A 14,290-nucleotide genomic window follows, 5' to 3' on the forward strand; every position below is an offset into this window, starting at 1 on the left:
GTAAGATGTTTCTGAAATGCCTTATAACATTGTGGAAGAGGAAAGAGCAAGAATACTGGAGAGCTCCGGGCATGACATGGGCATCTCTACATGTACTGTCTGAGAAGACAGTAAGTCAAATGAGAGAGCACAAAACCATGCAAACTGCAGCCCAGTCACATCTTACCCACAGGCCTTCACCCTGACATACGTTGTAAGAAAAGTCAGCAAGCAAATCCCTTAGGCTTGGTTTTCAGCAGTCCCACCAGCATTTCTCAAAATCCATATTACAGAAGCAGGCAAAAATGCTGCAAATCACAGATACTGCCAAAAAGATCCCATTTTCTTTGAGTTTGTTTCAAAACCTGATGACCACACAAACACCTGAATATAAATTGCAAATACATTTGTTTCCTTTTATGCAATTGAGTGCATAATTATAATTGATCTGTGTTTTAATACAGACACATTGTCCACCCAGAGTACCCTATTATCAGCTTGGCAGTGGAAAAAAACCTACTGACTTTGAAAATAACTGACAATGGAATAAAATGCAACATCTTTGTATAAGAAGCAGAATAGATAAGAGATCCTTCCAACCTCCTGCTTTTCCAATTTATCTCATGAACAGAGCATTTCAGTATAACATAGAAGACCAGTGTTAATGAAAGCATTTAATATTTATTTGGTGTAGTTCCAGTGAAATTCTGCAGAAAAGCTGAAAACAGTGTAATGGTGAAAAACTGGGAACTCATTCCTTCACCAAGCACTGCTTTGTCATTTACACATAACCTCCCATGATTATAAACACGATCACCTCAGCACAATTTAGAGATCTGTTAGTCTATAAGAAGTAAACTTCTAGCTCACAGTAGAGGCTATGAATGCTGACAGGCAGTCTCTTCCCTCTCTGAAGCCTCTTCAGTTGCAGAGAATCACCATAAACTTGGAGAAAAATAATTTTATTTCCAACTGAAAAATACTGTTCTTTCTCTACTCATAGCTGCCACAATAAGTAAAGGTGTAGGGGAATAAGATCCCCCCCAAAAGAATGAAGCATATACAATCACAGCATGTCCCCAATTTTTAATTACTTTTTTTTTAACGTATCAGTCAATTTCAATCAAATTTGCCAGACGTTAAAGGCTAACAATATTGAGGTTTCTACAAACTTCCTATACTTGCTTTCATTAGCAAATATGAATGCTGGTGAAGGAAGCTGCAACATAATACTCAGTCTCTGTTTGTTACTAGACAATCTAATACCAGAATACTAGGAAGGGCTGAACTGCAGAAATCTCAATCAGAACTCATTCTTGCTTAGACACCAGGGAATCCAGCCATGCCACAGTCTCAGGCCAAAAGGATTCATTGAGTTTGGCAGTTTCAGGTCTATTCCTCCTACCACCTTGACAGTGCTTTGCACACAGCCAGTGGTCCAGTTCCCCTGCAAAATCATTAATCCTTTGAATAAGAAGATGCTGAAAGAACTATCAGGACCTGAAAATCCCTGCAATTTTTAACAGATTCAAAGGAAATTAGTGTATACTAATCAGAAACTGCTTTTTCTCAAGCACTATAATACAAGCTGACAGTTTCATTTTCCTATTTTGATTGTAGTACACTTTCCTATTTTTGGCAAAACTTGACCTGGCTACTACAGCTTCCACACAGCCAACTTTAATGCAAGTAATCAAAATCAACAGTATCAGCTAAAAGCAAAATCAAGAAAAGCACCAGAAGGTAAAATTCATACATACATACATAATGTCTGCAACAGCTGCCACTTCTTTTAGTGGAATAAAATACTTGAAAATATATTTGAATTTAAAAACAATGCAGTCTTGTGTTCAAAGTATGGAACTAGAACCATGAAATTTTCTTGACTTTTTGCATATTCCACCACTGACTTACAGGGAATTTCGAACAATTTATTGATTTCTCAAATCTTCTATTTTTCAATTGTAAGATTCAGTGACACTCTGCCAAGTGCATTGTCACGTCACTGCCTTCCATGGAATATCTGCTTTCAAGGTAATGAAATTAAAACTCAAAGAGATGGCAGGCAAACTCTCCTTATTCACTAGGTAAACATGAGGGAAACTATACACCTCAGACACTGCAGCAACAGAAATCACAAAATCATCTAGACCAGCTACAGGAATGGAAAACCTGGGAAGGGAACAGAGAAGTAGTAGACAGCAACAACAGCATAAATTTATAAAGCAGAAAGATACAAAAATGCCAGCATAACTTCAATCTACACAGACGAGGGCATTATATCACAATGGAAAGACAATGCTCTTACTATCTTATGGCTTGGTTCAAAGCATGCCTGAATTTTTAATTAATATCTAATAGAATGTAACCAGAAAATATTCACAGACTGAAAGAAATTAAAAAACAAAACACCAGACAGACTGGGGAGCAAAGGTGACTGCAAGAAGATCAGAAAATAATATAATTGTGATTCCATGCATGTAATTTCCCATTTACGTTGACTTGCTCCAACATATGTTCCAAGATCCAAGCTTGCACTGGGAGAACATATTCCTGGACAAAGAGCTCTGAAAACATGAACAAGCTTAGAATGACTGCAACAAGTCTGAAACAACAGTGCTAGAAAACTTCAGCTGTCTTAGCTCACCTTACTACAAAAGCCTACAGAAAGATGACAATAAACACACAAGCAACACAAGAAAAACTCAGCTGAATACCAGTAACAACTCACTTTCATATCTAAGTAGTTGAAAAGCATTAGGCTTCTAAATGTTAAACAAAGCTACTGTAGAATTTTTAGTGGTCTGAATAACAGCATTGTTAAAAAAGTTAAGGTCACCTCTCTCCACTCTAGGTATGGGACCTCTAGTTTCACTATGATATTTAACTTGGCAGCAAATAAATAAATAAATAACTTCTATTAGCTACATTCAAACTACATCATCTTTAACCATATTTTATTATTAGATCTAGAAAAAAAAAGCCTGATTTATCCCACAGGATCCTTTAAGAAACCATAAAAAGCTATGGCTATATTTCATACTCAAGACAACTGACGATGAACACAGAAAAGTATTTCTATACTTCAAGACTCCTGTAAGTCTACAACATAATACAGTACTCTGTAATACAGTATAACATCATACAGTCTACAACACAATATAACAACATATATAACAACAATAACAACATAGTCTAACAGCTATATTAAACTAAGCAGTGATTTAACAAATCTCACTTGTGTTAACACAACTTGTTCTTCGATTTAGCTGCCTTGCTTCAGGTATGGGCACATAAGAGAAGTACAGGAATTGATTTTCAATCACAGGAGAAGTCTGGATCTCACTTTCTTCGAGCCCCTTATCAGAAAGGCTAAGGAAGACAAAACTGACAGATAATCAGTTTTCTTACCTCCACAAGGACCTGGGTCAGGAGGATCTAGAATGACACCTCCCCAACACTTTCCACTCCATCCTCCCTCTCTCTTTACTTTTGTTTTTCTTTTCTTCTCCCATGTATCTCTCTGTTGAACAATATCAGACTGAATTCTCTCTTGTTCTTCTTTTTTTCGTTGGGTAACTGTCTGGACTCTCCCACTTTGTATCACAGGAGCATTAAGACCAGGCCAGAGGAAACCAGAACGTCCTTAAATTTAACAGAGAAAAATTATGGTTTATGCCAAATCAGGACTGAAACTCTGCATGCTGGAAAAATGCAATAAAATGGAAGGTTCTCACATATTTCAAGTGCATTTTATGATACAAAATTTACATTTAAGAACTAAGAATAACATTTAAAAAATCATATCAGGATTTTTTTTAAAAGACAAAAATATCTCAAGCAGTTCTGACACCACAGAAATTAACAGCAATTTATTAAGAAACACTATACATGAAAAGGTCAAGACATGTCTTCACCCCCTTATTTGTGAATCTACCTTCACCAATCTCCTGGCCTCTATTGAGATTCTTCCTTAGCTTTTTCTTCCTTCTCTTTCCTCTTCCTTTCTTTACTCCCACGCCAGTCTCTGCCAAAGCTCCTTTCCATAGCTCATCAGCTGTCACTGAAATAAAAAAGCTTTCATAAGTAACGTACAAGTACAGCTTACATTGGAAACTGAAGCTGAACATAAAAAAAAACCCCAAACCTTGAAATGTTAACCCTTGCTTGATCTTTCCTGGGATTTAAACTGTAGGATTACTGCCTTGCTAAGAAAGTGACTTCCTATCATGTATGTATGTATCTGGTGCAGAGATGTGCCTCTACCCCTGATGATTGCAATCAGACAGGGACACAGCCAGGTGCATAGTCTTTAAAAGGATTTTCAAAATCAATTTAAAGGTGAATGTTCCTAACCAGTAAGGTATTAATTCCCAGGCCATTAAAAGAAAATCATTCATTAGTAACGCAGAGCTGCAATACCTCTAAGCACTTATCCAAGGACAAATATCAATGACAGTCAACTTGAATCACTCCTAAAAATATCCAAGGGTTAGCCTACTTTAAAAAGCCACAAAACACAAGTAGTTAACCAGCAGCATAAATCTACTGCTGTTCTCCTGTTCTGACAAAATACAAGGTCCCCCTTATTGCCTGTATAAATGCAAAGGAATGTAAGGAAGAAGGAATGTAAGACACTTAAAACAGCCTCATCACAGAGCTCAGGCTTTGGTTAGGCCTCCTCACTCGATGGCTGTCTACAGGACATGCACTGCCTTAAGATGTTTCACCCAATGTATGAGAGCATGACTTAGGAAGCATGTATTTAGTAGTTAACTTCAAACTACTATTTGCCAAACCCACAGAAATACAGGATATCCTCATAAGTTAGACAAAAACAAACACACCAAAATGAAACTGATGATGTGAAGAAGACACCACAGACAATATTTCATCCTTTAGTCCAGACAAGAAGGCTATCACCACAGAATACACAAGCATCGCCACTGTTATATTTGCAGATTAATGCTAGTATGTGTTTCACCCGGGGGCAATGTTACTATGGCAGTTTAAATCTCTTGTCTTCTCTGATTAGAAACTGATTTTGTTTATTTAAAGTAGACAAAAAAAGTCAGTACGCACTTTTAACCAGGGGAATTAAAATAAATATGCTCAAATCCCTACAGTTTCCTATCAGCAATTCATGCTTGTTAGATTGATGCATGTGAGAGATCCTGTCTCACAGACTGGCAAAATGCATTGGAACTGGGGAGACTGTGCTATGTTGACAACACAAGTGAAGGACAGGAGCTTTCCAGGATTTTCAGAGGTACCACTAAATGCCCAAGTTTATTTCTGTACTGAATAAGTTTGTATAAGGTGTCAAGGTGGCTATCCCAAAGGTATGATGCCCATCTTTTCAGTCAAAAATCCTTTTCAAAGTGGGATGCATAACTGTGATTCTTTTTTGAGAAGTATAATCTTGAATCAAGTAGTTAAAGCTCAGTACACTGGAAAGTAAGCATACAAGGAAGGACACACAACTCTGCAAGTCCAGGAAGCTACAAAACAGTATTCCCTCAAGATGGGCAACAGCAGAATGGCCTAGAAAGTCACTACAGATCTAAGTAACATATTGTATAATAGTACAACAAGCCAAAATATGTAATGTAGATTTTGGCTGTATTATAGACCAGTAGAAATTGTGTATTATAGACCAGTAGAAATTGTGTATTATAGACCAGTAGAAATGCCCACGGAAAACAGCAACGTTTATCCCACTTCTTATATGTGAGGCAAGAACTGTATTTGCTCCTAGGTAGGTCTTAGTCCCTGTAAAAAAGAAATTTCTATCTGAAATTACACTCTTTTCTAGACATTCAAGTGAACCCTAATGCCCAGAGGTTTATGGTTAAAAAGAAGCCCACAAACAGTAACTGCACCAAATGGCTTGAAATCAGTGTCTGAACTGTCAGCAACTAAAAAAAAAATTTCCAACCAATTACAACAAACTGATGCACGCAGCTACATGCTAAACGAAAAAAAAAAAATCTTCAGCTGCACAGAACTCAAACAGAAAAACTCCATTATTGACTCATCATATTACTTTCAAAAAAAGACAAACTGTGATAGCTACCAGACTGTCTACAAAGTAGTGAACATTACCCTAAGACAACACTGCATTAACGTTCAGTATAGAAAAAGACTGGTGCTAAGTAGGTAATGCATGATGCAGCTTTCCATATTCTAACATGGACTGCAGGACTGTTGCATGAGTTGGAAGGCTGACAATCAATCATGCTAAGCTTCTTAGCTTATTCAGAAAACACTGTGTAACCAGCAATTTCCTTTTTTTATGATAATCCTGCTAGCCTGGAAACATGGAATTACAATAAAGGTATTTACATTTTTCTTTGCAAGGTTATTTTTATGCTGGAACGGTTCCCCAATCTACTGCAGTTTGTGTGGCCTCACAAAGGGTCATAACAGCTACAAAGGAGGCTGCAGAGGGGCAGCAACAAGTAGTTTAGAGACAAGAATAGGCAGCTGTTGAGCTGGTAATATACTAAAAAAAAACTCCCATCACTTTGAGCTGTATTCTAAATATCTGCATGATAAAATCACTTAATCCCAATACAGGAAAGTAGCAAAAGGCACAGAGTAAGGAGGTTGTTTCTACGAAAGGAGACCAGTCAATGCCAACAGATCGAGTGAAATGAGGTCAGATTGAGTCAAGTTTTGGCCTCAAGCACCGCACAAATTCTGACAAAATTAGAACCAGATGAAAATGTCACATTTGGTACCAAAGTGCAGTTCATCTAATCAGTCTATAATAATATCATAATCTGTTTGGAAAGCAGCTGAATTTAATCAGAAAGCCTACAGGCTACAGAGTTGAGAGTTCTTTAAAAGATGGAAGATACCACACTGATTTTAAGACAAAGTGACAAGAATGGAATATGGAAGGGATAGGCTGCAGTCAAGAAGATTACTATGGTGAGGACATTGCTTACGACAGACAGACAACACAGCAATGAAGAAAATAAAAATCTGACCATAAGAAAGGTCAGTCTGACTCAGCAGCAAAGCACCAAAATGACTGGAGAGCACATACACAGGCAGGAGAAATGTCTTGGAGGAAATAACCCCAAACAGAAATGAGAATCACTGTACTGCTTTTCACATTTGCAGAAAAGCTCTGAAATGAAGACAGTACAGTAGGTAGGTTTTGCACCAGGGAAGGTTTAGACTGGATATTAGAAAATATTTCTTTCCAGAAGGGGGTGTTGGGCGTTGGAATGGGCTGCCCCATTCCCACCACTGGGGCAGTGGTGGAGTCCCCATCCCTGGAGGGGTTTAAGAGTTGGGTTGACATGGCGCTTAGGGACATGGTGTAGTTGAGAACGGTCAGTGTTAGGTTAATGGTTGGACTGGATGATCTTCAAGGTCTTTTCCAACCGAGATGATTCTGTGATTCTGTATGCAGTCTCTTAGTGATTTGTAGCCTTACCTTTATTTTGCCTTTGTAAAATGGGAGACTCCATGTATTCCTCCAGAGTTAAAACAGACCCAGTATAAAATCCACTACACATTTCTAGTCAGTTATCAAAAAGCACATATCTACTAACTGAAAAAAATAAAAGAAAATGTGTCATATATAAGATTTTATTTTATGGCCTAGAAAAAGACTGTTGAATTTTGCTGAAAGCATCCTTTATGCAAGCTGATTGCTAACAACTGCTAATAGTAAGTTTGTATGACGCCACTCCATTTTGCTTAATCTACGTAAAAGATGTTTGTAATATTTTGAAAAGGATTTGGTTTTGTGTCTTTTTATACTATCCCTGAATTTCAGGAACCAGACAGCCCTGGTGCTTACTTCAGAGGAAGATTAATATTGGACCATACCTCAGTAACTCACAAGTAACAGTAACCCACGAGGGCAACAAAAAAGCTTTTACAGGTATGTCAGTGATAAAAGGAAGACTAGGGAAAACATGGGCCCTCTCTGGAAGGAAAAGGGAGACTTGGTCACGTGGGATATGGAGAAGGCTGAGGTACTCCATGACCTTCACCAGCAAGGGCTCCAGACACATCAATCACCCAAGCTGCAGAAAGCAAAGGTGGGGACTAGGAGAATTAAGAACTGTCCTCTGTAGGAGAAGATCAAGTTTGAGACCATCTAAGGAACCTGAAGGTGCACAAGTCCATGGTACTTGATGAGATGCATCCATGGGTCCTGAGGGAACCGGCAGATGAAGTGGCTAAACCACTATCCATCATATTTGAGAAGTTGTGGTAGTCTGGCAAAGTTCCTGCTAACTGGAAAAGGGGAACACAACCCCCATTTTTAAAAAGGGAAATAAAGAGGACTTGGGGAACTACAGGTCAGTCAGTCTCTGTGCCTGCTAAGATCATGGAGTGGATCCTCCTGGAAACTACGCTAGGGCACATGGAAAAAAAGAGGTGACTGGTGACAGCCAACACAGCTTCACTAACAGCAAATTGTCCCTGATGAATTTGGTGGCCCTCTACAATGGGGTTACAACACTGGTGGATAAGGGAAGAGCAACTGATGTCATCTACCTGGACTTGTGCAAAGCATTTGACGCCGTCCCTCATGACATCCTTGTCTCTAAATTGGAGAGACATGGATTTGATGGATGGACACTCGATGAATAAGGAACTGGCTCTATGGTTGCACTCAGAGTCAACGCCTCAATGTCCAAATGTGTGTGGGGTGATGAGTGGCGTTCCTCAGGGGTTGGTATTGGGACCAGCGCTGACATGGACAGTGGGATTGAGTGCACCCTCAGCAAGTTTTCAGATGACACCAAGCTGTGTGGTGCAGTCGAAAGCTGGAGGGAAGGGATGCCATCCAGAGGGACCTTGACAAGCTTGAGGGGTGGGCCCATGCAAACCTCATGAAGTTCAACAAGGCCAAGTGCAAGGTCCTGCGCATGGGTCAGGGCAATCCCAAGCACAAACACAGGCTGGGTGATGAGTGGATTCAGAAGGACTTGGGGTAGTAGTGGATGGAAAACTGGTTATGAGACAGCAATGTGTGCTCGCAGCCCAGAAAGCCAACCATATCCTGGGCTGCATCAAGAGAAGTGTGGCCAGCAGGTCAAGGGAGGTGATTGTCCCCCTCTCCTCTGCTCTCACGAGACCCCACCTGTGTGTGTCCAGCCTGGGGCCCCCAACATAAGAAGGACATGGACCTGATCAAGCAGTCCAGAGGAGGCCACAAAGATGATCAGAGGGCTGGAGCACCTACCCTGTGAGGACAGGCTGAGAGTTGGGGTTGTTCAGCCTGGAGAAAAGAAGGCTCTAGGGAGACCTTATAGTAACCTTCCAGTACTTAAAGGGGGCTACAGGAAAGATGGGGAGGGACTCTTTATCAGGGAGTGTAGGGATAAGATGAGGTGTCCTGGTTTTGAACTGAAAGAGGGTAGATTTAGATTAGATGTAAGGAAGAAATTTTTAACTGTGAGGGTGGTGAGACATTGGCACAGGTTGCCCAGGGAAGTTGTGGATGCCCCTTCCCTGGAAGTGTTCAAGGTCAGGTTGGACAGGGCTTTAAACAACCTGGTCTAGTGGAAGGTGTCCCTGCCCATGGCAGGGGGGTTGTAACTACATCATCTTTAAGGTCCCTTCCAACTCAAACCATTCTATGATTACCACAAAGACTTGCTGTAAACCATACCAGAAAAGAGTATCCTAGATCCCGATGAACTGAGATTAAAAGCAGATTCCTCTGCCTCCTGCATGATGAGTTCCCATCTTGCTTAGAATATAAACTACAAAGACAGACAAATAGCAGTAAATTGGAAAACTGAAGGGAGTAAAAATTTTGTAAAACAGTCAAGTAGGCTCACTTCTTCCACTTACAAGCAATTTTTCCTTAAGCTTTTTGCTGCCTTGTGGCAGCACAGCAGCAGAGATCCAAAGACATTAATATTGACATAATAAAAAGACTAATGAACATGTTATAATACCACTAACATTCTCTTCCAGGTTTCAGCTTAGAATATGTACTTAATTTATTATCAGATGAATTCTAAAAAAGTATGATATTTCAACCCCTTTCCTCCTCCAGAGGCCAGTGGTTTTGCCACCATCTCCAAAAAAAACGGGATTTGGAAAAAATATTTCATGTTTTATGTGTGTGAAGGAGCATCTGCAAAGGGAATGTGCTGCTTACGCATTCTGTTACAAATTGCATGATAAATTACACAGTCTAGACTCAGCTGCTTAATGACCACAAGGAGATATTTTTTCTTAGAGACAGGTCAAAGGCTTAAAAATCAACTCCTCTAGGAACGAAGCCTCACTATACTCAAGTACAGAGGGCATTTCCTTGACCTTGTCTTCTTGGACAAACACATGCTTACCTGTCTACAGTAAAGAGAATGCACTCATCAGATCATTTATATGCATTCAAAAGCAGCCAAATTCATAGAAGAAAAAGCCACCTAGAACTATAAATTAAAAAAATTTCATGTCACAAATCACTGAAGGTTGAGATGTTTTTCTAAGGAAGCATCCCTACATGCTCATCCAATTCTTAACTTTCTTCCAACAGCATCAGCTGCTATTGGAGACAGGATGTTCGGTTAGATGGACATTTGGTCTGATGAGACAAGGTTTTTCTCACATTCTAAAAGTTCATTTTTAACTTACTCCTCTAAGACACTACTGTAAGGTATAGTTTCCATATTCAGTATCTGTTGGTTTTGAAAGACATTTCTGAAAAAACACTATGGACTCGAAGTTCTTAGAAAACACATTTCTATCACCTCATCACAACTGGAAGCACTGAGAAGTGATTAAAAATAGGCCAAGCATTAAACAGGTATGAAAAGCAAATGATGGGCCCACTCTCAGATCTGGTCTTTAGGTATAGCTGAAATAGGATAAGAATAAGGAAAACAACATGTCAATTATTTGTACAACTTTGACTCTTAGAGATTCCAGTTGTAGAACAAGACATCATTGTATCTTGTAGAACAAGACATATTAAAAACAAACCCATATCTACTCTTTTGTTCTCTGACATGGTTGTACTTTCAAAAGTCTATGTTATGGCTAGCATTTTAAGGATGTGCATCTTTGATAAGAACTATGCAACTGTATATTAGACAGTGAAAAGTCTGTTCATGTTCCAGACAGCTTACAAACAAATTCTTCACTACTGAGAATTGCATTTCAGTATTGGTTCTGAACAGGCAAAGTCTCGAGAGAGAGGTCATTTTGTCAGTGTTCATGAACAATTAGTATTAGGTCATCTTTCCAAAGCAGGATGTGCTGAGTCCAGAAAGAAAATGAAGTTCATCTTTATAACACTTCAATTATAGTATCTAATACTGCTATTAAGGTGAACAGTAATCCACTCACTTTCAAATTACACAAGTTCTCAGTGACAACTCCACTGCCAATAAATTGATATTCCATCAAATAAGAATTTTTAACATGGCACTGGTATGATTAAACTAAATTATTAAGCAGTCTCATCACTGAGGTACAGGCAGCGCTGGATTACTCCAATTAAACTGGGTTTTATGATCTCTCCAAAAAAGACAACTGCAACCCTGTCTTACCATAGCTAACTAAAATAGTCTATAGGAGTTCTAAACATTAGCCTTTCCTTGTAAAATGACAGCTTGCTTCAGAAGCCTAGAAAGCCCAATAGCAGTTAATTTTTTTTAAACCCTTGATGGGTTTTAAAAAACATTGGCTTTTAACCTATACTTCTGTTATTTTTGATAATAGATCACAATAACACTTTGGCATTCTTCCACCAATTTAACCAAAACCAATTTTCAAGGCTCCAAAGCCAAAGAGAACTTCCAGATGCTTCCTCCATTTGTAAAATGGAAGACAGTAATAACTAAAATGCTGTTCAGAAATCTTATCAAAACTCTCAAATTTCTGGTAAAGCTACAGGTCCAGTAACAGCCACCCTACGGTAGAACTGATTGATGCATAAACCTGCTACTTCTGGTGAAGTACACCATTAAATGAATCCTCAGTCACATGCCAGGGGGATGTATCACTAAAATTGAAAGTGCTGTACATTGTTTAAGCTGCATGGTGCTGATGATCTCAGAAAATTAATCACTCTAACACCGTCCTTGTAAGTTATGTACATTTCCATTATAGGAAAAAATTTACAATTAAAAATATTTTAGGAACCAGTGTTTAAATCACGTCAATCTACAAAATGTCCCAATAAGATGCTTCTATGTATTAAGTTTGGTACTTCCAAATTCCATTCACAATTTCCATGCTAAACAAGGGGTTTTTTTATAATTTCATGGTTACTGCACAATCACCGAATGCCCAGAATCAATTATGGAAGAGCAAGACAAATATGCCAATTCAGGAAAAACGTTATTTAGAGAAATTAGAGAACACAGACAAGCACTCTGCACACTGAGCTTGTTTTTAAGTGGCCACCAGAACTCTTCACTCCAAAAGCAATGCTTCTTTTCTTCTGACAGGTTGTGGACAGCATTTCAACTGCACAGCTCTTGTAAAAATTCTGCAGCTGTACATTCAACATGTAGCTGTTCACAGTATTTCAATGATTAAAGTGGCACTGGACATTAACTCGATGCCGCAAGTGCACCATTCGAGACATTTACGGATCACTCACCACAGTGAAGGTGTACTTAAAAGACAGCATAGGCCTCAGTGCTGCAGCACCTAAACAAAAATGACGTTCTCTACCTGTGCACACACAGTACACTGTTGTGGTGGGAAGTTCTCTACCTGGACTTCTAAAGCACTTTTTCTCCTGCTAGGCAGAGTAATCTTGAAAATAGTAGGTCTCTCTAATTTCTGAGACTCTGATCTTAAGCTTTAACTAGATACAAAGACAGCCCGAAAAATTCACGGTGATTTACAGTCTTAAGCATGTATGTGGTTTATCTACCATTAGTTTTCTTCTCACCTTGTATAACTATAGCTTCCTGAAGCTTCAATTTTGACTATATAATTAGCCAAAAAACTGAGACTATTTCTGATTATATATAGTTTTATCAGGAAACAAAGCAGCAGATGGACAGCAGAAAACATAAAGAACAAGCTAAGACAAAGGCACTGAAACACTATTTAAAATTATACAAATTACTTGAGAACAAAGGAAAAAAAAATTAAAATGTCACTCCCAAAACACTCAATTCACCCTCCTCACTGGACCTAAGTCAAGTCACTAAATTTGAAGTTACAAATATACATTGTTGCTTTATTCTAGTGTCACCTTGTACATTTTAGTGAAATTCAACTCTCCAATACTGTACAAGGAGTGAAATACACTAGAATCAGACTCACAGAAAAATTTGTGATTTAAAGGACTTCAGGAGGTCCTTGATCTAATTCCACACTCAAAGCAGAACCAATCTCAAAGCTAAATTCAACTTCAATATTATCTGAGGATTGCCAGAGACTTGCTCAGTTATATTTTGAGTATCTCTAGTAACAGAAATTCCACAACCTCTCTGGACACCCACCCTGGTCCAGTGTTAGACCACCCTCATGATGAAAAACTTTCTCCTACTGCGTAACCAGAATTTTCCTTGATCTAACTTGTGTTCACTGTCCTTTGTTGTTTTCCTACACACCTCAGAGAAGTGTGTCACCATCTTCTTCAGAAACATAATCTAGGTTTGAAGGGACCAGAGGATTTTACCAACTGCAACCTGTAGCTCAAGCAGAGCTACCTCCAACTTGCTCAGAAGCACCTCATCATAGAAAAACTAAGGTATCAGTTAGCTAAATAAATCTTATTTATGCACCGAAGAAGTAAATTGATTTACATCTACAATCAGGTTGCCAAGAGACCACTTGCATAAAAAACCTAGCCTACAATTCCTGTAACAGAAATGGGAGGAAAAGATTTTCTGAGTCACCCCATGTAAGTAGAAAAAATCCTTCCATTCAATGTTAGAGAAGCAAAGAATAAAAAACAGTGCCTTCACTCACAAAATTTCAGAGCTAAGGTGAGAACAGTAGCCTAAACCTGGGTCAGTAACAAAAACTTCAATACTCAGGCAACTGGTATGACTGCCACAGCAAGACTTCCAGTGGCAACATGCGCTAGAACAGCATTTCAATCTTACATTCCAGGTTCCCCATTAAGGCATCTATTCCCTAATAAGGCATATAAACTGCATATACAAGTTGCAGGTTACAGAACAAAGCTACAGTACAAAAAACATCTAAGCTGAAAACTGATAGTAACAGGTAAAAAAAAAATTAATTTTATTTTCCATGTAAATTCTGCCTACAGAGGCAAAAATCACAATGAAATAGAGACAAAAAATTAAGAACCAGTATAAGTTAAAGAGACTTCAGATTTTTAATGAAC

The 14,290-nt window shown here is 38.7% G+C and overlaps 1 protein-coding gene across 1 annotated transcript in view; it reads right to left on the reverse strand.

Moving 5' to 3' along the window:
• The window catches only part of MRPS5 (mitochondrial ribosomal protein S5), a 64,932-nt gene that overhangs the window by 34,903 nt on the left and 15,739 nt on the right, over positions 1–14,290 (reverse strand). Inside the window, exons 3-4 of the mRNA XM_074817360.1 lie at positions 3,917–4,042; positions 3,391–3,624 (exon numbers count right to left, since the gene is read on the reverse strand). Of these exons, the coding sequence (XP_074673461.1) occupies positions 3,391–3,624; positions 3,917–4,042 (360 nt within the window). The remainder of the gene's footprint in view (positions 1–3,390; positions 3,625–3,916; positions 4,043–14,290) is intronic.

This window comes from Strix aluco, chromosome 3 (assembly GCF_031877795.1).
Source record: "Strix aluco isolate bStrAlu1 chromosome 3, bStrAlu1.hap1, whole genome shotgun sequence".
Lineage (NCBI taxonomy): Eukaryota > Metazoa > Chordata > Aves > Strigiformes > Strigidae > Strix > Strix aluco.